Consider the following 27,522-nt stretch of genomic DNA (forward strand, 5'->3'; position numbering starts at 1 on the left):
TACTTCTGACTACCGTGATGTGACTGTCAGCCTCTGCCACATTTGCTGCAGACCTTCCTTGTTGCCCTCTGTATATCAATGAAATTATGCCAGATCTAGAGCTGCTCTTGAAAAAGCATTCTTCTGAAAGCATTCTTGGTTTCATAGTAAAGGTAAAAAATCAGGTGTTTAACAGCATGAAACTTGTTGATTCAGAACATAAACTGGCTTTGAAGTATCTGTTAGCAAATAGCTGTGTAATCCCTACTTGTGAGGACAGTAGATGGAGGTTAGTGGAGGTTTCTGGCATTGGAATTTGCAGCTGCTTTCCACTTGTATTTGAAAAAGACAATGGATTTTGTCACCAAGAATTACTTGGGCTCTGCAGGTCACAAAATCTTTAAGACCTGGACCAAAACTAGCAAGAAAGATTTCTTTCTAGCTGGTACAGATTTCTGTGTTTTCAGTGGGCACCTTGTATTCAGCAGCAGCCATCCTTGGTCATGTTCATCTCATAGGGGCAGTAAATTGGCAAGAATTCAGCAGTGAAAATGGTCAGTGTGTTCTCAGATCTGTTTTATTAGCTTCCTGCTCATTCATAACATCTATCCCAAACCTGAAGACTGACTTGACACTTCCAAACTGCTCAGCATATTTTTTTCCTTGGATTTTCTGACAGACTTATCTAATTTGGTTAGGGCAGGCAGGCAAGCTTCCTTGTCATCTGTCAGAGGGTAGAATGGCAGTTGAATTTATGTTAGAGAGCCTGTGAAGGGCTATTGCAGTCAGAGAAAAGGGATTCTCCTCTTTTCCTTGCTTGACATGTCTGAAATACTTTTTAGCTCATAATTTCTGCCAAGGTGCTCAGGTTCATCAAGAAATGTTTTGTTGGTAGACTTGTCTAATCTGGTTTAAATTTATATAAACACATGCTTTTTCGATTTTCTGATCTAAGGGGGTTTTAAGTATCATTTACTTTGGTATCACTCTCAGTGGTAGTAATAGCAGCGGCTCTCAGGGCCTCACAGGCTGTGTTCATGTACCTGCTGTATGTCCAGGTTCCCAAACAATCTCTGCTTTGGCTATTTTTGTTTTTATTTTTCCTTCCTAGAAGTATAGACTAGGTGGAAAACCAGAAAAAGCTGCCTAGACTTTTATCATCTCAGATGCTTCTGGGTTGCATTTGCATATATTTACTGCTCATGTCCAGATCAACAATGTAGGTGCAGGAAATCCAGTACTACTTAAAAAGCTTCCTGTGCCTGCTCTAATAGAAAATATGTATCAATTTACATCCCAAAAATTCTACAGCAAAATGATTGTACACTCTGCTCACTTGCACATTCCAGTTCACAAAAACAGTCTCCCAAATCAGGACCCTCCTTTCAATTGCTGGCCTTCCTTAGCCCTGGCTGGGTAGTGGGTACTTTATATTCTGATTCCCCACCTAGTGCCTGCTGTTGCTTCATGCCAGTTTCTTTTACTGCTAGGGGTACTTGTACTATGTGTTCTAGGTTTGAGATGCTCTGATCACACCCAGTATATATCCTTTGGACTTATGAGGAGGAATCCCAGATCTCTTTGGAAGGTTTTCTCTGAGCTGGTATATTTGGCTTCTGTAGTTTCACTGCATCTTTGAGTTTTGTCAGAAAGACCCCAGACAGCAATCAGCAGCTAATTGTGGTTCACTGGTCTCAGTCCTTTGTGTCAGAGGGGCAGCTGGCTGTGTTAGACATGCAGGGAAGGTAAAAGTGGCTTTGTTATTTCCTTAGTTTTTATTTTCAATTTTGGAGCTGTGGAATGTGAAATAAAAAATTGTGCTTGGATCCTGACTAGACAGGCTCTGAAGAGCAATGAGAAAAGGGAGACTGAAATAGACAAAAGATGTGCAGGGTGATTCTTACGAGGATAGAAGGGTTGAGCACTTGATGGGACAGTCTTGCTTTTTGCGAGATTCTTGAGCTAGACTAGGGTGGGCTTAGCATGGCAGAAGCAGCATGGGTGTTGCAGTTGAGGCTGTGGGAAAGAGTTAACTATGTATGGGCTTGCAGCTAGAAGTAAGGACAAGAGAATTTCCTGGGATGTTTGTAGCTAGCACCAAGTTTTTATAAGAATGAATATCTTCTCTATGTAACATATGTGTTGCCTTGTAGTTCTGGCTTGATGGTAACTTTATTCTCTTCCAAATTGTTTTTTCATGCTCCCTGCAGTTTTTTGCAAAGTGGAGACTACCTGACTGCTCTCCAGTGCTGCATTTGCCAAGTGTTCAGGGCCTATTTGTTTGCACAGCATCTAGGTGTAAGGTGATTTGGAGGCTCTGCTATGCTGCTGCCTGTGGAGGAAATGAAGGGATAAAGCAGCAAGCACTGAGGGTTACACAGTAGGTCCACAGTTCAGTCTGAGCAAACTGCAGTGACCTTAACACCTCCCTGGCTAAGCACTACACAAGTGCCAGAGCAGCAGCAGCCCAACAGCCCTGACTCCAGCCCTCTGCTAGCATAGCCACAAGTCTGTTCCTTGTTCCCCACAGTGCTTGTTCTCTTTTCCCTTTACCTTAATGCCTGAATTAATTTGATTTCTTTATTTGAGGTAGAGAAGTAATTCAGGGTGGGTTCAGTGATTTTTCTGTAATCTCTGCATTGCCTCAGTGGCTCTGTCATGCTGATTCTACCTGTGGGCCATGAGAGAGGCAGCATTTCTGAGAGCCCTGAATTTGGGGTTTATTTATTTACTTCCTGCTCAGAGGAGGTTTGAGGAGGGCAGGTGAAAAATAGAACTACTACCTGGGTAGCTGTACATTCTGTTACAAGTCTGTTTCCAGTTTGGGCATGTTCTTTTCCCTGTGCATCCATGCATATTTGTGCCTGTATTTCCTGCCTTAACAACCTCTTACCTTTAGTTGTTTTTTTTTGGTTTTTTTTCTCCCTGTGCATGTCTCCCAGGGTCACCAGTGACAACTTGTTGAGTGTGGAAATGAGTTGTCTGACTTAAACTTCAGAAATACATGGCTCACCTTGTATTTTTTTCTTCTATATATATATTGGTCACACTAAGGAAAATTGTCTGGGCCAATTGCTCTCCATCCTGATTGGAAATTGCTCTGGGCCTCAGCACCATGGATTGGCAGTGTCCTCAAGGATCCCAGCTTCCCACAGCTAGGCCTTGGCTCTGTGTGTGTGGAGGCTGCAGAGAGGAAAGGCGCAGAGCTCGTGACTGGCCCAGACAGTCTGAGGCCTGGCCCCGCAGCTCAGCTCCCCAGACACCGTTGAGTCGGACTTGGCTGGCGGCCGCCGCGCTGTTCCTTTGCCGAGGTAATAAGTGAGATTAATCACAGGACCCTTTCCAGAGGCAGAGGAGGTTTGTGCTGCGTGCAGGGAGACCGTAGGAGCCAGCGCTGGGAGCTGGAGGCAAAATCTGAGGCCTCACAGCGGGGCAGAGCAGGGCACTGGTGAAGCCGTGCAAGTGCAGCCTCTCTCTCTGCTCAGCTGCTTCTGAGAAGCGCTGCTGGAGCTGCAGCCTGCTGCCTCCCCTGAGCACAGGGGGCTCAGCCACTGCATTGCCTTTGTCTGCTGGCCTTGGACAATTACATTTTCTGCAAATAACTCAGAATTTGAGGGGGAGCAAGCTTCTTTTCGACTGTGTGACTTCTAGAGGAGATAAGAGGATCTTTCCTGCTATTCCCTACAGCACACTGTGGAGAGCAAGCAGCCCATGTTGATAGGTGGAGGGGAGTGACAGGGATCTCTTACCTTCTCCCAAACCAATACTACATAATGATTTTGGGTTTCCTTTTCAGCTGCCTCCACAAACTGACCTTACCCTGATGTAAACACAGGATTTGCTATCCTAGACTGGGCTGCTAATCTCTTCAGTACTCCTATCCTCTGCTTCAGAGCAACTATCTCCAACATCATCAGTACAGAAAATGTTCTGATGGGCAGCAGGGAAATTCCCTTTCTGAAGGGAAGATAGATTTCGCCCTCTAACTGTTAGCAGCTGGCATGTACTTCTTGCAATACTTTTTCTGCATAGTCTAGTGTGGATATTGTCATTAATAATATTTTACCTTCTGCAGAAAATGTAGTCCCATTGAGTTGTAGCAATGAGTTCCATGGATGGTGCATATTATGCAAAAGTTTCCTTTTTTAATTTTTTCCCAAATTTTGCCAAAAGTCTGTGTACCTGTAACAAGATCACATGAAGGCAAACAGAAATGCTTGTTTTATTTTCTGTCCTATTTATTCTCTGTCTTTTTATCATCTCCCTTCTTGTTTGTCTCTCCTAAACTAAACAGTTCCGTTCTTTTCAAATTCTAAATGGAAATTGTCCTGGCCGTCTAATAATTGTCTGGCTATCTTTACAGAGATGACAAGAGATGAAAACAGTACCTCAAGAAGGGGTAAAACATTGGTTTTATGTAAATAACACTAGTGTATCTTTAATTTCTATCTCATTAGATATAGGAATATCTTGTTGGTTTCTGACCATGCTAAACACTGAATTTTTTTATTAACATGCAGTTGTTTCTCTTTGATTCTTACAGTAAATGTTGAACTGAACAACATGTATAAGTAGTTAATTTTTTCCAGAGATTTTTTTTCTTTCCCCATTCCTAGGCAACTCTTCTTTTCCTGCACTGGTGGATTTTGTTGGCTGTGGTGGAAGTTGCTGGATCTTTTCTGTTCTGTTGAACACCTAATTCAATATGGAACAAGCTGCAATCTTCTTGTGTTTTGCCCTAGACTCAAAATGTTCCCCCAGTTTTCCCTGATCTCAGAGGTCTTTGAAATACACCGTATCAGTTCTAGATACTTCATGTTGCAAAGTGACCCGCACATCTTCCTTTCCTCTTCATTTATTTAACTCCCACTCACCATTAAAATAGTTGTTTTCTGGAGTGGTTTTCAGAGGGTTAATGTGCCTGTAGTTCTCATGGGGGAGATCTACTCTGCTCCTTACATTCTTGTGGGAATGAGGGGACCCTATATTCTGATGCTCTGTAGGAGTGGCTCTGCCTCCAGCAGCCCTCCTCTCTGAAGGAGTTCTGAAAGGGTTACAAGGGAGCCTTGGCTGTTTCTTTGAGCTATTTGGAAAGGACTGGCCTCAGACAGCTTGGCAGGAACCTGAGGCCCTGTTTTTTCCAGCCCAGCCCTTCCTTCTGCACAGAGCTGTCAGGGAATCCCACGAATGTCTGGTTTTTCCCCCTTTCCTAATTCTTTTAACAATATTTTTATCCATCTGTGACTCTTCCTGACACAAGGATCTCAAATTTTATCCATTGATTTGCTTTGCACGTAGTGAAGTATAAATGAAGGCTGTGCTACCATGCCATAGCTGTTGGAATTGGTTCACAGTTATGCAGCTGAAAAGGGCATTGGGAAGTTTCCCAGAAGAATGTCCTTTCTGGCATTGATCTTAGGGCAGGTCCATCTGGACTAAGAACAGAGGGATTGAGTGGGCCCATCTTTGAACTGTGCTATTCCTGTGTGTTACAGTGAGGCACTCTGAAATCTTGGGGCTGCATGTTCTGTATCCTCCCTATCAGACATACAGAATGCTGCTTTGTAGAAATAGAAATCCCCTTTGTAAGCCAGGCTTATGAAAGACAAGATAGGGTTAGTGACTTTTCCTTCATTTGCCTCACTCTGTCCAGGACTGCCCTGAAGTTGAACTCATTGTGAATATTTTGGAGATTTCCAAGTCTCCCTGTACCTTTTCACTTCAAGTAAATGGAAGTGTAGTGGGTAGTGTGAGAAGGGAAGTTTGGTTACTTGTGACAGCAAAGGTCTTGAACAGCTGTATTGAAGACATTGGTATTGCATAGCTGAGGAAGAGAAATTGAATTGGGGTTATATGGCTATCTCAGTAGGCCTGTCCAGTGCTGGGAGTTGGGTGTGATCTGAGTTCCATGTAGAAAGACTTCCATTAGGCAGCCCTCCTGTGGGCCAGTCCCTGGACAACCCTACCAAGTCAGCAGCCAAAGAGCCTGGAATCAAGCTCAGTTAAGGGTTTCAGTGGCCAAGTACAAATGCCAGAGCAGGAGATAGCAAAAGGGGCCAAAGGGTTTTCCTTCCTACTAGGCTTTGTTTTGGAGCTATCTTCCATTATATAGTGAGCTTTCCACCAGCAATGCACATTCATATTTTCTATCCAGACCCAAGGTCATGCTTTAGCTTGGCCTCCTCAACAGATGAACATTCTTCTTTTTGGTGTTTTGTACTGTGATATAAATGGGAAATCCCTGCAAAAGCATGAAGAAACCCCTTTCCTGTCCCTGAAAGTGTTAGTTGGCCTTTCCTGTGAAGATTCTGCTTTCACCTAATTTTCCCTAGCTTTGTGACTGGTAAAGTTTTGTGGCTGACACCAGAGGTTGCAAATTGCACACTGTTGACTCTAAGTCAGCCTGTTATTCTCTAGGGTTTCTCTGAGCTGCAGGTATCAAGCAGCAGCTGTTTGTGAACCATGCAGAGATCCAGTATTTAACAAGAATGTCTTTTGAAAATGGGGAAGGGAGAAATGTAAAAGTCAGGATTATTTCAGTTCCCCTATGTATGTGGTGACAGCTTTGCTTGGTGATCCTGTTCAGTAGGCCTGGGGTAAGTGTGTTTTACAATCTGAAGAAGATGCAGCAACCAGAACTCCACTGTGGAGCACCAACTTTGTGTAGGGATTAGTGTGGTTTATAATAATGAGTAACATTTTTGGTTACAGGTACTTTTTTAGTATCTGCCTGGATACGATCAGCCATTGAGAAGCTTGACCAAAATGCTCTGGATAGGAGAACTTTGGTTGGTAATGAGCAAGAAAGCTCACTCAAAAAAACTTATTACTGGATTGTGCAGAACCAGTGCCAATTACAAGAATTTCTAAATGCTCTGTTAGGGCTGGACTGTGCAGTGTCAGAATGGAAATGTCAAGAATCCTTTATTACAAGCAGTTATTTCTAGGATTTCATTCTTAACAGGAGTTGAAAGATATTTTCTTTAAAAAAGAAAAGGCAGAGGTGAGTGAGCTAAAAAAGCTAGGTAGTGCTAAAAGTTACCAGTTTCCAGACACCCTCCTATTGCACACATGGCATTTTTATGAATATTTCTTATCCAAGAACTGTTCACAGCAAACCAGGTGGGGAGATGCCAGGCCAGCCTGGCTGATTCAAATCTATTTAAAACTGGCACTTAGGCAAGAACCTTTAGTGAAAGGAATTTAAAACTAAGAGAGCTCTGCTGGATGGTTGGGCATGTGAACAGGCTCCCCAGGGAAGTGGGGAGCCTGCCAGAGTGTTTGAACAATCCTCTTGGGCACACAGTGTTACGCTTGGGGTGTCCTGTGCACAGCCAGGAGTTGGATGTCAATGATCCTTGTGGGTTCCTTCCAACTCAGGCTGTTCTATGATTCTGTGTTGCTTGGCTTCTTTGCTTGAATTTCAGATTGTGTCTGGCTCAGTACATGTCTTCCACTCCCCTTTCTATCTTTCTGCTCTCTGGCACATGGGACTTAACTGAAAAGTTAGTCAAGGAAGATCTGGCAGTGCTGCTATTGGCAGCTGTCTGTCAGGGATACTTTGCCTGGGCAAGATTCATTTAAAGCAAAAGGGCTGTGACTTTCTTGGTGCAAACCTTTTGTATGCATAAAGATTTCTTTATTTGCTTTCTGCTGGGGGAAAAAAAAAAAAAAGAATCTTCCCTGTGAATAATGTAGCCAAGTTGGGCCATGAATGTCTTCAGTACTGAAAATTTGAGTTTTCTCAAAATTCAGCTGAGAAATTTTTCATGCTTGGTAGACTATCTAAAAAGGAGGAGGAAATCTCAAGTCTGGACCATCTGTTTCTTTTTTGATATTGAGATAAAGATGCTGGTGGGTAAAGAGGTGTCAACTTATCTTCATTTAGCATTTTGATAAGTTGAAGATGCAGAGACTTGAGATTGAGTAAGTTTAGGCATTACCATTTCTTGGTACTGGTAGTTCAGCAAAACTTTTCACAGTCAAATTCTGAATTTCAAATGAGAATTTTTCACTACTATTAAAGACAATGTACTCCTTAGTGAAGTGACTTATGCTTCCCATTACAGTTTCCTACAACTTTTCAAGCTGTGGTGTTAGAAACAGTGTGAAATAACTTGTTAGAAAGAATGTTCTGTTCAATAAATTTCTGATCTCAGCTCCACTAGGCACTTGGGTGTGATTCTTTCACAGTCTCATAATGCTAAAGATTCTGGCTTCTCTGTAAATATCTTTGGATGGATCATAATTTGAGCAACAATTAAAGGCTTTCTGATTCAGGCAGTCGACATGGCAAAGAGAACAGAATCTCATCTTTTGTGAAGAAATCAGTAAATCAAGCAGTATATGTGAGAGATTTAAGCACAAGCACAAAAACTCAGCCCCAAAAGTGATTCTTCATCGACTTTGCTGTTCTTAAGATTCAGTCTTTTGATGAACACATTTCTTTCTAGTAAGGAAGTGTGTATAATATCTCCAGGATATTCTCCAGGAGGGTGAGATTTGGATTTCTACTATCAGTGATCCCCCTAGCCTTCTGTTTTCACAATTCCTTACCAGAAGTTCAAGGAAGTTTAGACTTATCCCTTAGGAGCAATTCCAGCAAAGGTTGCCAATTTGTCTTTCATAGAGATTGATTTTGCATATTGACAATTTGCTTCTCTTTCTTCAAATCTGAAAAACCTCAAGGAGGAGCTGTGTTTTAATGCAGAATTACTTTTGCCAAAAAGTCAATGGGAATAATAACTTCTCTCTTATTGAAGTTCACAAATACCTTAATTTTTTATTTCAGTTTCTACAAGTAAGCACATATAATACATTTAAAAGTATTAACTAAAATGATTTTGAAGACCCAGTTTTAATAGTTGGATTATTCTGGTATATTTAAAGAAACTTGGATCCAGTCCATCTTTAGTCATTTAAATATTTTGTTTTTCTGTTCTGTTTTCTTGTTTGCATAACTCATTTTGCTTTTTTCAAAGGTCAGAGTGGTGTTTTCATTTGTTTCTGAAATCCCACTTTGCTGCTGCTGATAATAATGTGAATGATTTAAATTCACATTAAGAAAGTATCCTCCACTATAAAGAGAACAAAATATATACATCAATTCCTAGGTTGTTTTGTGGTGTAGGGCACAGACTATGGTTCATGTAGTGCAGAGGTTTTCTCTACTGATATTTTCTAAATAGAAAAAAAAGAAAGGTTAACATTCTGTGTTCTCTAAAGAATTGCAAATCCTGAATATGAGTGTAGACATTAATGAGACCATTTCTATGACAGGGAAAAGAGCTGTGGTGCTGGGAGTTTTGCTGTTTGCATGTTCCTCTCTGAAATTACCTAAACTCCTGGTATCATGTAACACTATGAATTGTGAATTGTTAGCTTGTTGCTACACAAGGCATAGTTGTTTGTGTATTGTTTGTCCAAATTTCACTCTGGTGTTTATGGTGTATATTGTTCGGTAGCAAAACCAGGTACTGACTACTCCTGTCATTTACTTTCAGGTTTTTTCTAACACTCTTACCTTTATGTGAGGGCTTGCTTATGGTCTTATATTCCAACTGGTCTCTAGAGCCTTAAACACTCTCAACATGAAAGTTAACCTCGTTGCAAGTGTTTCTGTGTTCACCTCAAGCCTTCTGGAGGCCTTGTTTGGACTCCTATCTGCCTGTACTGCAGATGAATTTTCTCTGAAATGTGCCAGTTATGGCCTTTGAGTCTGCTCTATTTAGAACATTTGCTGAAACCTCAATTAAGGCATTGAGGATAAAGAAGCAATATGTAATGGAGATTTCTTAATGGACACTGTTATTTTCCTTGCTTGATGTGTCCTGTCTTTGATAGGAGGGAAGTTTTGAAAGGACATTGTTCCATGAGTGGCAGGGGTATTTTAGCCTGCCCTTTTAAGGGATTAGCGTCTGCATCTTTGTGTTCATGCTCAGAATTACATTCAATCACTTGGTGGAATTCCTGGGGTGGAGATTCCATGTTTCCCATCTGTGTTCTTGGGTTTGGGAGCTTCTGACTAATTATACCATTTTCTCTGTACTTGTAGGAAACAATTTCATTTTGGCTCTAGAAAAAGGGATTGGGTTGGAATGGAATATAGGATTGTGTAACTTTTTTCATGTTTAACCACAAATTCCAAAAATGAAAGCTATTGCACTTCTTCTGAAGATACCTACTCTTGGCTTTTGGTTTTCAGAGTCAGTAGAAATATTCAAACCCCATATAGAGTCCAAAAAGACCTATCAATTGAAAGGCTTACCCAAAATCTGTCGTTAATGAATCCAGCAAAATTGCATCTCTAAGGAAACAGCGCCATTCCTAGATGCCTATTCTCAATCCCCAGGTGGAAAAGATGGGTGTAGTATGCAGTTGGGGTGACCAGCAGAACTGGCTCAACTGCATCATAGACTTCTCTGTCCATGCTGGAGGAGAAAACATCACAAACACAGGTGCCTGGTCAAATGGAGATAGGAAAAAAGCTTTTAAGCTAAGTGTTGTAACAAAACTAGTGCTTACAGTCTCTACCTCCTATCTTACAGTTGTAGGTAGAGACAGAAATCTCATGAAAAATGCTTTAGGCAGTGGGTGATCAGGTAAGTTTTGTGCAGTGTGAATGTCTTCTGCAGACAGGATCTGACAGAGAGGGATCTTTCAATGAATACTGGACAAGTCTGGGAACTACATTTTAAAATGTGCTGTCTCATCTCTTGGTACTTTACAATATAATTATCTTAACATCCTTTTACTCATCTTCCTCTAATGACAGACTTTGTCTGTCATCAGATGTATCAGTTTCCTGGAGAAAGATTTTGTTGACCCAGTTTACCAAGATAAGCCTGAGCCTTTTCTGTAGTTTCAGAGATTTAATTACAAATCTCCTGTTCTCAATGCTTAATTGTTTTCTGTCAGCTGGCCTTCTTCTTGGTCAGCATGTGTGTTGCTGCCTGCTGGGGCAAAGGAGATAACTGAATGATTTGGGGCTCTCCCATGATTTTCCACTGCACCACCTGTTTTGGAAGTGGTTGTAGAATTGCCAAACACGCTGAAGTGGTTACATGTACCAGCTCCTAAAGAAGCTGAATGGGAGGAGTGGTTCTTGCCTGATGGGTTTTCAAAGGGAGCTGAGACTTTGATGTTCTGTTTTAGCAGCTGCTAGATATAGTGCCTCAGCCCTGTGCAGCACTTGTGCCCCAGCCTTCAGGCATGGTATTCTTCTTTACACTGCCAGAATGGAGAGAAGAAAATAAAATAAACCAAGAGTGTGGGCATTACCAAGAGTGTTGCTTTGTTATATTTTACGCTTCAAGTTCTAGTACCTTGTGTCTCATGCCAGGGAGTACCTTGGACTTAATTGGGTCTGTTAGAGTAAGAAATTTATTTCACTTCAGCTTTCTCTGCCTTTCTAATTGCTTCTTCCTCACCTCTTCTATTTTATGTCTGCTTCTGAAATAATGGTAGTAATTTTAGTCTTTTGTTCTGTAACGGCCGCATAAAATAGGGGGAGATTTACATGTGTGGTGCACCAGAATTCCTTGCTTAGACTAGAGGGACTGGATCATCTTTCCCATAAGGATTGAGGGAGACAGAGCACTGTAGTGGCTGAAACAAGCCACTACAGTTAAAGCAAGAACAGACAACACTCCACTGTATCTGCTGAAGGCAGTTCGCTGGGAATTTCCCTTTTACTCACTTAACTCTTCACTGTCAGAAATAAGATGCTGTAACTCAATTTATTCTATTAATATTGAACTTCTTTGTGGTAATGTGGACTCCGCTCTGATTTTGCTTGTTGAAATATTGGTTTACTGGAAACACTGGAGGCCGAGCTCTGTTGTCAGGTGAAGAGGCTGATAGATTCCAATTGTGAGAGTGGAAGGGGGACTGTATTCTCTGTAGTTTAAAACAGAGAGGCCAAAATTGTGGTAAACTGGAATGGTCTCTTTTGGCAAGGCAATACACTTCTGTGGTATTTATCTCTGGAGGACAGAGTCCAAAAACATGTGGAGATTCTTGCTCTGCAGTACTCGTTTTTCCAGGTAAGGCTGTATAAATAAATACAAGCCTTTCTAGTCTTTTCTTGCAGTTCTTTATAATACAATTCTGATGTGTCATCACCCAGGCAATAAGGGGGACAGATGTACAGAAGTTTTTGGGAAGGAAATGTCACTATTAGTTTTTTGTCTTTGTTCTAGTGCTGGCTATAGAATTTCTAAATTTTTTCTCTTCCCAATATTAAAAATCCATAACACCTAAATCAAAATGGAACCTACCATTCCATTCTGAATTTTTTTCTTAGGCTGCATTTTAGCTATCAACAAAACTCAACATATTTGCTCTTTTCTGAAAAGTAGTTTCCTTCAAGTAGGGTGTCTCTTGAGGCTTCTCAGAAGGAGCACTACAGACCTGGAAAACTGCTGTCACTTTTGGCCTGAGAAAATTATTGCTAGGAATTTGTGCTATCTTGGTTGAAATAATAAACACTTTTATAAAGTATCTTCCATTTCCTCTAAGGACGTTGGGTGGAGTGAGGGAAAAATAGCACTTACTTTTTACAATACTTTGTGGCCATCAACGAGGCTTGCAGTGATTAAAAAAAAAAAAAGCTGTGAAACAACTAGCATCACACCTCTGGTGTTGCTTTGGTGTCAGTGTGCTGTGCTGCTCTTAGGATGGCTGAATGTCTATATCATGATAGTATCCATCTGTGGTGTCTCTATAAGTAGCCTTTTTTTCTTATATTTTTTAGTTTCCTGCAATATGTGGGATAGGATGATCTTGCCTATGCAGCATATACAGTCACTGAGCCAGCTTCGTCAATAGATAACAACCCATGCTAGATTCTCTGTGTATCTGAGCATATTCCACCAACATCCCCTGATTATATTTTACCTAACTTTGTAACAGACTTTAGGAAGTGTGTGCTGTCAGATATAGTCACTTCCTCCTCCAGTCCATTGTTAAATGTTCAGGGAGCCAGGGCAGGTGAGTCAATCTTTGTACAGGAGGTGGAAGTAGAAGAATTCTCCCTAAGCTCCAGCATAAATGAACTGCAAAAGGAGCCTGAGGAGGAAAAAAATTCAGTGTAACAGGTGGAATCACTCTCAGACACAGTCTATTTTGTGTTATACCTTATTACCTTAGAAACCCCCTTGAGGGATAAGGAAAGCAGAAACTATGTATACATATGGAATTGAGTTTCTAACACTGGGCAGATAAGAATGCTAGAGGCACCACTTTGGCCAGCATGTGAATATTGTCAAGCTTAGGGGACTGTGCAATCTATCTTTTTATTGGCAAACTAACTCAGTTTTATTACATTGGATGTAGGTTGATAAAATTCAGTTGTTTAAGGGTAGAAGTCTCTTTAGAACCTTTACTTTGCCCTTGTATCAGTGCTTGGGGAATTATTCAGAAACAAGAGACTTAACCACAAGCCCCCAGCCTCACAGCAAGGACCCAGATAAGTGACCTTCAGTTCTCATTTTGTATCTTTTGTCTTCTTTTACTTTATTTCAGCAGCTAGATATTATACAGCTTCAGTTGTGTTACTGAATGGTAGCACAGCAGATGCATCTTACTGGTGCCATGCTGTTTCTCTACCTCTTTTACCTGGAACATTTATATTAAGATAACTGTAGCCAGCTGGCTTCCAGGTGACACTTTGCACAATCCCTGATAAGGATGAATTTGTAGATGTTTGCTCAGTAAGTGCAGAACAGATTCTAGCCTTCCCTTTAGGTGTATGTAGATTATAAATGTAAAGTATTGCTTCTTTTGTGAAGTTTTTTTATCTGGCTATAATTCTTGAAATATACAGTCATGATGCCAGGCAACTGTATGCTTCAACTGCCATGTCCCCATAGACCATCTAAGCTGCCAGATTTATCAAATCTTCTCTAAGAGACTCTCATAAGAGCTTTCATCTACCACATAACAAGGTGGAAGTTGTACTGGATGTCAAGCCAAGTTAGTTGACATCCACTTTAATTCCAGTGCAAATGTTGTGAAATCTAGGGGCTTGATGTGCTCTCTCGAGGTTTCAGTATACTAGGTCTTTAATATTTAGACAACAAAATAGCCAAAGTAAAGTGCATGAGATGTCTCTACTGCTTGGTCACATGGCACTAAAAATTTGTTTGGGCCTCAAGTGGATTGATATCTGGACAGCACAACCCTTAGGAATCCTTAAGGCCCTCTAGTGTGACACCATCCTGTGCTATGTCTTTTGGGATACTGATGTGGCTGGGGCATTTAGCTCTGGGCAGGGGCAGGGCTTTGAGTACTCTTCCCCCATCTCATGAATCCTAACCCTGAAAAACTCAACAGCCTGTTTTTTGTTTGTTTGTTTATTCTTCTCAAGTGCTCTAGATTTCACCAGTTTAGCCCAATTGTAACTTTTCACTTGCCTCTTGGGATTTAAAGAGGAGCCTGAGCTGCTTTCTTCATTCCCCCTTTTCTTACTCATTGGGATCTTGCAGCTGCTGCTTGAGCACATATAGCAAAGAGCACCACACTCCAGGAAAGCTTACACAGGAGGAAGCTTAATGGAAAATATGAAAGGGAAAAAAATGTGTTTGATGGACTTTTAATATAAAAAGGGGGTAAGAAAAGAAAAGGAGGAGGGGGAGATTTATTTGCTGTAATAGGAACCAAATGTTGGCTGGGACAGCAGCAAGTCTCACTCTTTCCCTGTAAACTCTGTGAGCGGCTTTTCAAAGGCATTACGGGGTGCAGGGCTAATTTAGTGGTCCTGACTTAACCCCTGCCTCTCTAGAGAGAGGTAAGGAGTATGGGTTTTCAGGAGAGATTAGTGACTTTAATTCAGTCAAAAGCATATTCTAGACAGATAACAGTGCCCATTTATTGTTTTCATCCTTGTGTGCTACTTCTGCTATCCACCCATAAAATGCAAAATCTGCTTGCATAAAGCACTAAAAAAGGCTTTCTGTCTAGAAAAAAATAGAGTCTGTAAGTCTTTTTCAGTTTGGTTTTCAATAAACTTGTCTACAGTGAAAGAGAGAAAGTAGAAGAATGTCGTTACAACTCATCTTCATCAAGTTGATCCACTTGATTCATGCTAGGCTTTTGCAGTGGAACCTCCTCAGTGAGGAGTACCTTTCCCACCTCTAAGTTGTGCAATACTGCATCTAATTTTCTGGTACTTTGGATTCTGTGAAGTGTGTATATTCACACCAGGAAACTCTGCCTGGATTAGAATAAGTGATCAAATTCAAGATGGCACTTAACACGTGTTTTTAGTCTGAATTACTTACCTTAATAAAAACAGATCCTGACAGTACAGTGAGGTAAATTAATTGGGTCCACCCTGCTCTGTCTGAACTTCCTTAATTAATTAATACTTTAAAACTGGGAGTAGGGTGTGTGGGACCACGCAACACACTTCAGGCCATTGCATGTCAGAGTTAAGCAGGTAATCCCCCCAAAACTCCCTTATGATAGCAAAATGATACCAGGTTTCTATTTTAGACTTACTGTATATATGCCTTGCTGTTAAAATATTTTTGCAGGCTCTGTGTTTGTAGGTGTTGAAATGTGTGCAAGAAACATGAAGCCAGAAGAGCCTTCCACTCAGTAAAGCTCAACCCTGTGTTTGCACTTATTGAGGGTGGAAAGGCTTGTGATTTTGTTAGTCTCACTTGGAGGAGATATGCTCAGTTACCTTCCTTACCTTTCCAGTGACCTGATGAGCCACAATGGGATGAAGACACTGAACTTTCTAGTCAGCTGATTCAGCCTTTCTTGATTCAGCCTTTCTGCTAGTGAATTTCAGAGCTGCCGTGTGTAAAGAGGAAGAAAAACAAAAGTGTTGTTTGTTTACCTGCCAAGTATTCCCCAGACCAGAGAGACTGACAGTATTTTGTAACAGGCACAAAGGGATGCTACTAGGGTCCCAACAAAAATTGTCTCCACTAAAGGGTAAAGATTAGATTTAATTTGCTGACACTAGCATGTTTAGGGCTTCTGACTGATAATGCCAGCTAAATCCAGGAGTAGCTGAGATAGGTTAGGCCTTTCCTGAAGAGGTTATCCAGTGCTCCATAATCTCCTTCTGGCCTTTCCCTCCTAGACTATCAGAAGGCTGTTTTGATGTGCCTCATTTCTAACATAGCAGGTTAGACACTTAACACTCATGATCTTTCCTGTATATGGAGACCTAGGATGTAAAAGGCATTTAATTCCCAATCTCCATTGCCTTTATTATAAGAAAATACTGATGTTCCAAAACCCAGGTTTATCAATGACAAGGAAACAGCAAGAATAATTTTCAGAAGCCAGGGAGCAGGAAGTAAATTATCCAGCAACATATACCAGAAAAAAAGGAAGCCTGTGGACTTTGATAGTAGTTGTAGAAAAAAGCCAAGAGCAAGAAGGCAGTGGGCTTTCCATATATAGCTATTGTGCATGCACATCTGGAATAATAAAGTGGAAAAAGTTCACGGAAAAACAATGTGCAATCAAGGCCAGAAGGGACTGAGTTGAGGAAAAAGAAGAGAGCTAAGTGTGCCAAGGCTGGCTGAGCTCAAAAGAGGCATGCGTAGTTCTAGTAGTGAAGGCTTAGTCCTGAAATAAGAGGAACGTCATATACTAAAACAGTGAAAATGCAAGTTTAATTGGGAATGTTGGGGGAAATTCTTGACGCTGATACGTACCTGCTTGTGGAGTTGTGCAGCTGAGTGTGACACATGGACTCCTACAGCCACTGAAACGTTTTGATCCTGCATCACAAGGAGATAAGCTGGATGCCTTTACTCACATATTTGTTTCTGAGTAAAATTCTTACAACAATATCAGTTCTCTCAGCTGAAAGGGGGAAGTGTGAGAATAGCAGAGGGGGACTCTTGGCATTTGCTAGATATTATGCATATTAAAATGTTCTGGAATGCTTGAACCGTGTCTCTGGTAGCTCTTAGAGTTAACCTGTGAATGGATTTGGAAATTGCAGTTAAATGCACAAAACTTTTCATGTTTTTTGCCTAAACCAACTCAGTCCTAAGGTTTTGCATGTGAATGTTATACATCTTCTGTTTTCTCATGACACAAATACACTGATGGTAAGAGCCCCTTCTGTAAGTAAAAGTAGCTTGAGTTATTTGGAAAAGGGGGAGAAGAACTAAGGCTGAAACTATTTCATGATGCCTTGTCAATAATAGAGGTAAGTTTGATTGATGGTCTGTGACAGAAACTCCCCTGCATCTCTGCACCAGGTCTACCATGGGAGACTGTGCGTTTCATTTTGAACTGGATTTGAACCCAAAATGGAGTTCTGCAGGTTTCTTGTGCCAATGCAACCTTAACAAGCCTCTCATTAACTTTAGAAGCTTTTCCTTAACTTCTTTTGATGAGTACAAAAGTAGATTGCAGGTCAGGTGATGGCATCCTCATTTTATACAGGCCAACTGCTTCCTGCCCCTTCCCTGTCTCCAAGTACCTGTACCATGGGGAGTTCTGTACAGCCCACAGTGCCTCAGATCTCCAAAATCCCAGGCTTAGCTCTTACAGAAATATTCAAAATGCTTTGTTCACCCCTGGTGTTTTGTGAAACTGTTTTTCTTTACCTTTGTAAGACATCTCATGCTATGTTAAAAAGCAGGAGGTTTTTACAGGCTTGCATGTTCCAGCAAACAGAGCTCCAGTCCTTGCTAAAATGTAGACTATGCTGACTAAACTGCACCAAAGTCACTCTTTCATAGACACTCCTGATAACAGCAGAGGCCAGGAGCAAACCATTCTCAAAGACTTGGTGCTCTGTTTTACAGTTTTTAATTTATTGCTTTTGAAGCTGAGGGGAAGGAAAAAGGAAGAAAGACAAAGAAAGGCCTTGAGGCAAGTGAGAGGCCCAAAACTCCTGCATCCCAGCCAGGACCCCAGCGTCCTGGGCTTCATCCCACTCTGTTTATCATTGCTCTGTAGCCAGCCCCAATCTAGGACCTATTGTTAGGAATGGAAGAAGCACATAGTGTGCCAAAGAAAATGTTCTGTGTTTTTCTGAGTGCCTGAACATAAGTCAGCAGGATGCTGGGAGCTGCTGCACTAGACAAAATCATTAGTTACTATGCCAACTACTTTCTAGCAGCTGGTGCTCACCAAGGATTTGTACTGAAAACTTCATAGACTTGTCATACCATCTGAATGCCCTGTGGGAAGGAAACTGCTGCCCAAGGTTGTCTTGCATTCTATGGCAAGGTGGGAGCACTGATTTATAAATGCACTGTGTTCCCTTATTGCCAGCGCTGGCTCTTGTTCCTCCATAGCTCCAGTCTTTACAGGAAAGGATGCAAAGTAATTTCATTGTCAGCTTGTTTCCTTGTTTAGTAGGAAAGTAGTATTTTTCTCAATTTGCTAGACCTCCAGACATACTGATTTCTGCTGTGATCTTATCAGTTCTCCCAAACTAAGCAGGCTTAAACAGAGGAATATTCTTCATGAATGCTGAAGTTTCATTTACACAATAATTTAAGCCAGTTTGCACTGCCTTTCAATAGGATGTAGACACTTTTCAAGTATTTCAAAGTATTTCAAAAGTGCCTGCTTAGTGAGTGATATATGGAGAACACCAGTGTACTTCATGAATTGGTATTGTTGCCTGCCACACAGGAATTGGTATCAAGCAAGTGCCCAACTGTGCCATTGGAAGAAAGCTTCAGCTGAAATATAAATGTAAGCCTGATGTGTCATTCTTTTAGTACAGACTTGCTGTTTGTCCTATAGTTCTTTGTAACTATAAGATCCTCAGAGACTGGTGTTCTAGGGTCTGATCTTGTCTACAACTTCAGTCCTTGGAATTGCCTTCAAATTCTTTTGAAATGGAAACAGAAGCCAGCTCTGTCCTCTCTTGTAAGAGCTGATACTCACATCCCTTCTGTATGGAGACTGGATTTCATAGAGTTCTTCTTTTTCTGAAATCAGTGAAAAAATGCATTAACCTTTTGTTAGTATTTTAGTACACTAACATTAGATTCTAGTACAGGTGTAAATAGTTGATTACATAAAGGCTGCTTACATCAGAAAAAGGGCCAATGGATTGGAAAAGGGAACTAGAGTAGAAAGGGAGTTTGGAACCAGAAAACCTGGAGATGAATGTATGGTGTTCTCGCACTTTTGGACTGGATCCCAATCATAATCACATGGTGATTTGTTGAAAATGGTCTCACAAGCAAACCTGTATCTTTTGTGGTACAAAAAACTGCAGCAGAGGGGTTTTATGCTGTCAGTAATTTGGAAGAGAGAATTCTGGCCCAGCCTTTATGAAAACTACAGTTGAAAGAAAGGAATACTGTGGGTTTCTTGCCAATAACACTGAGTAGCCTGAAGAGCTGCTGGAAGGACAGAATCTTGCTTACAAAGGATGGGCCATAATGCCAAAGGCTGAGATTTCCTGTGCATAGTGAAGGCCTGAATCCTGGCCAGGTCTCTAAACTAAGCAACTCATAAATAATTCTGAGCAAGCTGTGAGAAGATTGTTCACAACCAGCCTGGCTGACAGAATGAAACCAAATCTTTTCTGGTGGCACAGTCAGGAATTTCTGTTTCCCATTTGCATGTGTGTGCATCTTTGCCTAAATCTGTTGTCTCTACATGTGAAGAAATGAATATTCAATCATTAGTGTTCAAGCAATAATCCTGAATTGAAAACAAGCAGGTCTGGGAGTACTGACTCTACAATTCTCATTTCCATTAGGGGTGTGGAGGTTTTTTCTGGTTATTTTTGGCTTTGCCTGAAACAGTGTAAGTTTTGAGAAAGCTTTTAATTCAGTTTGGGGTATTTATCCAGCCCTCTTAACAAGTGAACTCTTTAATATCCATTAAGGTGTGAGGTCCTCTACTGCTTTTTTGCAGCCTTCATTATGGTGCTGAAGCAGCTGTAATTTCCTTAAGCAGAACTAATTTCTGCTTCAGGATGCAGAAGTGTTGTCATGCTGTAATAAATCATCCAACAGGAGAGACTGAGGATAGGAGATGCTCCGTGATGCATTCCTGTGAGCATGGCAAATAGACTGAGAGCTAGAGCCTGTCTCTGGCAGCAGAGTATTGAGTCTCAGATCCTAAGCCTCTTCTGTACCAGGGCAAACATCACCTTAGATGTAATATCAGCACTTGATAACGTATTATGTGGGGATTTAACAAAGCTGCAGATGAGGTATCCCTTTATGAAAGTGATCCCAAGACTGGCAAATACACTGGCTTGCTGTTGTCAAGTTATTGTATGTTTATATTATAGAAAGTTGAAGTTATGTTTTGCAACATAATACATAAATGCAGAATAATGCATTTACTTTGATTTCTGTCTGTAAATAAGGAAAACCCATAGAAGCCAACAGAAGAAGGATTCTGCAGGCCAGGAGGATAAAATCTGCTTAGACAAGCAACAGTGTTTTCAATATAGTGTCTAGAAAAAAAGTGGTTTTTTGTTGTGTCATGTGGAGAGAAGGTATTGGAACTGCAGGGAGTTGTGCAACGAGATTGTTGCCCAAAAAAATCTTAGCCAAAGTTTTGTAGTTTTGTTTGTTATTTTTAAATTTAGTTTTTCCTAAAGGTTTAATAATGGAGTTGCAACAGTGTTTTCCTGGGTAATATAACCCAAGTTACCTGGGCAATACTATGTCCATTGTATTGGTTGAAATTGAAAAAGTGAATTAAAGCAAGTTAGAAATCCTGTGAGAGAATTTGAGAGTTCATTGAATTGAACAAAGATTGGGGAAAGGCAGCAATCTTGGTGCATTTTTAATAAGTCATACTTAAGTATTTGTAATTCCATAAATTAATCCTTTACTAGATACCTCAAAACAGAAGAAATGAGAATCAGGGAAATGTTACTAAAATGTTGCCATTTAGATAGTGGCCCACATAGTGCTGCAGTCATTGCACATTATCTTTGTGCCACAAAATCTGGCTATTGGCAGGTCCAGTTTTAGTGGAGTTGTCGTTCATATCAGTTTTGTCTCCTCCATTTTGTTTTCACTGTTATATTTTAGAAGTAATCACTCAGTCCTGAGCTTCTTAAGCATTCTTTTGGATCAAAGGATGAATTTTATGCATTGCAGGTTCTGAGCTGGAGGTAGATATGGGAGGAGTTGGAACAGATATTAGTTTTTAGAATGAATAACATAACTTGAATAAATAGCTTAAAGACTGCTTGAGTGAATTCTTTCTGAATGTTTTAAGGGTTTGCTATGACAAAGCTTTTGAGGGAAGGAGCAACACATTCAAGGCAAGCTGAGATGTGTTTAAACAATCTAGGTTGTAAGTTGTGATAGGTTCCTGAAGCAAAGAGATTGCAGTGAACTCCCTTGCCAAGGCCATGACCTGCACTCCAAACCGTGGCATGAAAGGCACCAATTATCTTTTACGTCCCTGTTACGTATGATGTAGATAGGGAATGCAAGGGAGGCCTGCCCTGGGAATCCAAAGGACATATTTGGGAGGAGTGGTGTAGAGAAATGTCTGAGATCAACAGACACTTTGGAAGTTCAGGCCTTGAGGCTTGAAGGTTATATTAGCCAGCGTGTCAGGATTCAGTGGGTCATACAACATCTGTGGTGTGAGCATAGAATGTGTGGATTGGCTGGGCTTCTGGAGCCTCTTCAGGACACCTCGTGGTCCTGTCAGTCCTGAGAGCCACCTGCTCTCTGCAAAGCCCCTCAGCCTTGTGTAGATGTGTGTTGGTGCTGCCTTCTCACCAGGGCTTACAAACTTCAAAGCAAGCTAGTGAGCTTCTGTTGGTACTTATCATGTTGCAGCCACAGCTGAAATCCTACCATGTAAGCCTGGGCTGCTAGAGCTCCTGTCTCTTTGTTGGAGGCCTTTTGTCCTCTAAGAAAAGCTGGCATTTCTCTGAGGATGAAAGAAACGAGCCTGTCTCGCTCCCCCCAAGCCTTTGGATTGTAACTGTATGGAGTCAGTAGGTATCCTAGTTCCAACCTCACCCAACCAGTCCTTTATCCTCTCTGGATGTTGTACTGCATGTCTGTTTCTATTCCATTGTCACTGCAGCATGGATGTGCTTAGTGTAAGCCTGGTGTTACTGTATTAAAGCCTCTACAAATCTAAATAAATAGTTATCTCATTAGGGATGGGAATCAGCTTTTTTCCTGCTGTTATTCTCCCAGTCTTCAATGCTAATCAGCCACAGAAATGTTCTAGTTTAGCGTTCTTAATTTCCTTTCCTTTTTATTCCTCAAGAGAATGTCTAGTAATATAGTCCCAGCCTATAGTCAAGAAAGTGCTTAGCAGGAAGCAGTTGGCACATGACACCTCTAGCAGGTGTTGTGCTTGCTAAAGCCATGTAGTACAAATTCATAGCTGGCTAAATATTAAGAGATTTCTTTGAGGCAGTAGTGCCTTATAGGCAGGAGTCCTTAGATGCAGAGTAGTGAAAACTTGGTCTCTCTTCTTTTCTCAGGGCTCCAGAGAATCATCATTTTGCCGTGGAAGGAGAGATGGAGAGCAGTGTTTACAAGGTGACACGGGGTCCTGTGGCACATCCCAGCTATCAGCTTCAGTTTGCTGTGCAGCAGCTTCAGCAGCAGAAACTTCAGTCAAGACAGCTGGGGGAGCAAAACCAAGCACGGCAACAGGTAACTAAGAAAAATTCCTGCCTGGGATGTAGCAGTGCTGGCTGAGTCTTAGATGTGAAAACAAACTCAGAGACAGTATGGCAGAGGTTTTGTCAAGGAAGTAGCTCTTAAAGTGGGTTGCAACAAAACCAGTATTACCTGCAGTGATTTTGATAGCATTTTGATACTATGGTTCCCAATAGCTTCTTCCATTTTGTTGACATCTTAAGAGCTGGAGAATATATGAAAAAGAGCTGGTATTATTGATATTCTGGATGATTCCTAGGTCCCAAAGGTGGACCACTGTGTGTGGAACAGTATTTTCATTCTGCTGGGAGAAGCTTTCAATGTTATAATGACTTAATTGATACACTTGTTACCCTCCTTTGTTATTATGAAGAGAGAGAGATGTATTCTGAGTGATGTCCAAAATGCTTCCCTGCTAAAAGGAAGGAAGCCTTTGGGTGATCAAACCTTCATTCAAAACAACTTGGTCTCCAGTAGCAAGGAGCTACTTGTTAGCAGTCTGGCATGACCAGACTCCCATGACCAGACCTAACACATGGAGGTCTGGACACCCACCCTCCCTCCTGTGATGCTGATGGGTCATTAGTCAGGGCCCTTGGGAATAGGTTATAGGCAAATTGGGAGTAATCCTTTTCTGGGAGTATCTTGAAAGAGAGGCCTGCTTTTTGCTGCTTGCTCTCCTTCTTTCAAGGCCCTTACTTAGCCTTGTAGTTACCACCCTCAACTTCTCTCACCTACAGTCTTCTTGTTCTCACTCACTTTATTTCATCTCTGTCCACTGGGCTTTGGGTGGGCAGATGTGGCTGCTCACAAGTTCAGGAAAGAGCCATAAACTGGCTTGTGCCTGTGAGGAGGCTGGAGCTGGCCATGGGGCCTGGCTGAGCCCTCTTCTAACTGCTGACATTGAGCTGATGTTATTCTTGGCCTGGGGCAGAGCCATTACTCAGGAGTTTCTGTTAAAATGATTCTTTGTTAAACCTCCTCTCACCCCCACAACGTCCCCCCTCCTTTCTCTCCCTCCCTTCTCCTTCTGAGCCAAGCATTTTGGAGTTGCTGTGTTGAGGCTATTGCCATGCTGCAGGACTCAGGCTGCACTGAATTTGATGTTACTGAAGAAAAATACTTGCTGAACATGGGGGCTTTCAGACTTTCTGTCATGAATAAAATGTCATCTTAAAATGATTGTCTCTCAGACACTTCCTGTCATGACATTGTATGGAGCCAGCCAACCCTCCTCTTCCAATAACAGTTGCATCAATCCTCTGATGCCCACCCTGCCAGTCATGACACTACCCTTGCCTTCCCTTGCACCCTCTCTAGCTTTCTATCACTGACCTTTTTGCTAGTTAGCTTCTCAGACTTTAGTCCTTTAACTTGGCCTTTATAAGGACTGCCTTCTCTTTTCTGCTGCTTATGCATTCTCTGACCTACATCTTCCCATTCACACTGCTTTGACTTTTGCACCATCCTTTCATGCTGACCCTCATTTGTCCTCCCCTTTTAGGCAGAGTTCATGTAGCTTTTCCTAGCCTGCATGGCTTTACCACATTTCCTTGTCAGTGTCACCTATGCTACCTATCTCCCATTGCCTGCTGTTTTGTTCTCTTCCTTCCCATGTATTGAGATCTACATCATCCTTTGTTGTCTTGCCTGTTACATTCAAATATGTCAGTCTCCCCTCAGCAGAAGAAATATATCCCCCAAGACTGAAGACCTATCACTTGAAAGATTGTTGTCATCTCTCTACTTCAGGGAATGGGTGCAGGATATCCCTGAGACTGTTTCATCTGATTGTTCAGGTTCTTGTTATGGTTAGAAAGCAGACTAGCCATTTGTCAGTAGCTGAAGTACATCTATTCATGAATATATCTTGAGCTGCTCCCTGAGTGTGGTATGACCATGCAACATGACTAGGTGCCAGTCTTCTGTCTCTAGCAAAGGGACTAGTTACACATGTAACTACATATATGTGATCAAGTAACAGAAGCACCATGATTAATAACACAGCAAATGCTTCTCCTGTACATTAAGCTGCTCAGTATATTGGAGATGAGATGGAAAGCGTGGCTTTTTTAATCAAGTATTTGTGTCATAAGAATCCCTCCATTTACCAGGCAGTAGATCTGTCTTATCATGTGTGGTAACATGAAGGCTTGTTGTGTGCTTTGTTGCAGCACCCACTCTTGGTTGAACGCTTTCCAGACACCTAAGAATGATGATGATTTCTCCAGGCATTTAACGGTCTGTGGAATATCAAATACTGTGTGGGTGGAGGAAGAGGAATTCTAACAAGCAGTTTTCACTCATTGTATGCAGAAGCTAGTTCACACAGTGTAGTATGGTAGGAACAGATCTTTGATTGCAGAATAGGTACTTGATTACTTGGATTAAACTGGCTGGATGAGAATCTAACAAATAGGTGGAGTGATATGGACCAGGAACAGACACAGTACAGACCTTGAGAAAAGTGAACAAAGATAGGAAGGGGAAGAGTTTGAAAGTAGAGACAAGAAGCTTAAATCTGGTATCAGTAAAACCAAGGAACAAGAATTAAACAAGAATTAACAAAGTCAAACTAAAAGACAAGAAAAACAGGCTTATAGCAGTATTTTTAATGTTTAAAGGAGACTTCGTGTGACATGTTATGACCTAGATGTTATTATCACTGCTGCAGTTGGCAAGACAGTTAATATACCATCATTGTTTATTCTCTAATTGTTTCCTGTACTGGAAAGATGCCATCAGCTGTTAGGGAGGTTCCTTCTTTGTGTGGCTATGTTCTGTCTGCTTAGCCTAGCATCCACTGGATTTAAAATTTTACGCCAAACATTTCACATGGGAAAAAAGCTAAATTAAAGCAAGGGAAGTACAATTGTATGGTGGAATGATCCCTGTCAGTCCTGCTTACATCAAAAAGGCTCCTGTTAAGTAAGACATGAATCATGTTAATGAGTTGTGTGGGCAGTTGCATGATCACAGTTTCAATCACAAGTTTAAGTAGATTTTATGCTGTAGAAGATTAGGCTGAGTTAATATTAAATAATTCTCCTCTCAGTCATTTAAAAATTGTATATCCTCTGAAATATTCCTCATTTTATGAAGTTCAGCAAATTTTTTCTTTTCAATATTTCTGATTCCCTCCTGACATACTTATCATTTATTTAGATATGACTGGAAATGCTGAGTGAATAATATTGCTAGTGTTCCTAGAACTATATTATTTCTGCTTGAGGATACAGGGCATCTTTGAATGCAGCCTCATCATTAAACTGTTTTCTAAACTGTTGTATATTGAACTGCTGTCAGATTTGCAGTACCTTCCTTTCCTTCCTTTCCTTCCTTTCCTTCCTTTCCTTCCTTTCCTTCCTTTCCTTCCTTTCCTTCCTTTCCTTCCTTTCCTTCCTGTCCTTCCTGTCCTTCCTGTCCTTCCTGTCCTCCCTGTCCTCCCTGTCCTCCCTGTCCTCCCTGTCCTCCCTGTCCTCCCTGTCCTCCCTGTCCTCCCTGTCCTCCCTGTCCTCCCTGTCCTCCCTGTCCTCCCTGTCCTCCCTGTCCTCCCTGTCCTCCCTGTCCTCCCTGTCCTCCCTGTCCTCCCTGTCCTCCCTGTCCTCCCTGTCCTCCCTGTCCTCCCTGTCCTCCCTGTCCTCCCTGTCCTCCCTGTCCTCCCTTTCCTCCCTTTCCTCCCTTTCCTCCCTTTCCTCCCTTTCCTCCCTTTCCTCCCTTTCCTCCCTTTCCTCCCTTTCCTCCCTTTCCTCCCTTTCCTCCCTTTCCTCCCTTTCCTCCCTTTCCTCCCTTTCCTCCCTTTCCTCCCTTTCCTCCCTTTCCTCCCTTTCCTCCCTTTCCTCCCTTTCCTCCCTTTCCTCCCTTTCCTCCCTTTCCTTCCTGTTCTTGTTTTGCAGCTTTCTCCCTCAGATTGTTTTCCCACTAAATGTGCTAACTGCCATTTTTCCTATTTGAGTCTTGTGATACTGATGACTCAAAGTCTCAGTGTAAGTAAAACAGAACAACGATTCTAAAAGCAGTAGTCTGAGCTGATTTATACCAGCTGAAATTTTGTCCCCATGTTTCTGATCCTGTCACTATTATTAGAATTTTGGTAACGCCCAGATATATTAACTGTCTTTCCAATACAATGATACAGCCCAATCCTTGCCCCAGAGAGCTAGCAGTACTAAGAGAAATAAAACAGAAGGCACCAAGTCAACTGAATAAAGTATATTTTTTTCTTGCTCTGAAGAATTTACCAAAGAGGACATGGTTCAGGACAGTCTGTGCATACCATATGCTGCTTCTTCTTTAAGACCTCAAGATACTCTTTTTAGTGCAGTTTAACACTGTGGTAGTTAATAGTACATTTTGAGCCTGTTCTTTATTGCCACTTTGTGAATTTTCAATTCAACCAACCGTTGTATCCAAACTGATTTAACTGAATGCATTAGTATGTGTTCAAAATAATTTCCACTAAACAATTTATATGGCTGGAAAGGTCTTCCAAGGCTGTTAGTTCTCTATTTTTGCGATGTTATCTGAAACGCAACTGCTTTTCTAAAAGTGGTTGATTGTGTTTTGTTGGGGTTGCTTTTTCTTTTTTTAACTTAGAACCTCTTTATTGTTTATTGCTTGTAAACATCTCAGTTTGCAGTGTCAGGGATTTGGACTAGCTGCACAGATCTTTATGCAATACATGTGTGCGTGCATCTGTCTGTCAGTTCTCATACACTGCTGAGTCTCTCATCTTTTTCAGATTTGCTGATCCAATTGAATGTGAATGACTGTGGGATAGAAATCTCACAGCAATGTTTCGTACAAATTACATTAAAATCCAGAGCCATATATCTGGGAAGGGGGTTTGACTACTATTAAGGCAATGGCTTCAGTATGAGACCACTCCTAATTAGACAGCACAAAATCCAATGCAAGAATGCCCAGACCCATG

At 41.4% G+C, this 27,522-nt stretch overlaps 1 protein-coding gene across 1 annotated transcript in view; it reads left to right on the forward strand.

Moving 5' to 3' along the window:
• Nucleotides 1–27,522, forward strand: part of TTLL5 (tubulin tyrosine ligase like 5) — a 127,042-nt gene that overhangs the window by 76,110 nt on the left and 23,410 nt on the right. Inside the window, exon 31 of the mRNA XM_066551927.1 lies at nt 22,409–22,583. Within this exon, the coding sequence (XP_066408024.1) occupies nt 22,409–22,583 (175 nt within the window). The remainder of the gene's footprint in view (nt 1–22,408; nt 22,584–27,522) is intronic.

This window comes from Molothrus aeneus, chromosome 6, assembly GCF_037042795.1.
Source record: "Molothrus aeneus isolate 106 chromosome 6, BPBGC_Maene_1.0, whole genome shotgun sequence".
NCBI lineage: Eukaryota > Metazoa > Chordata > Aves > Passeriformes > Icteridae > Molothrus > Molothrus aeneus.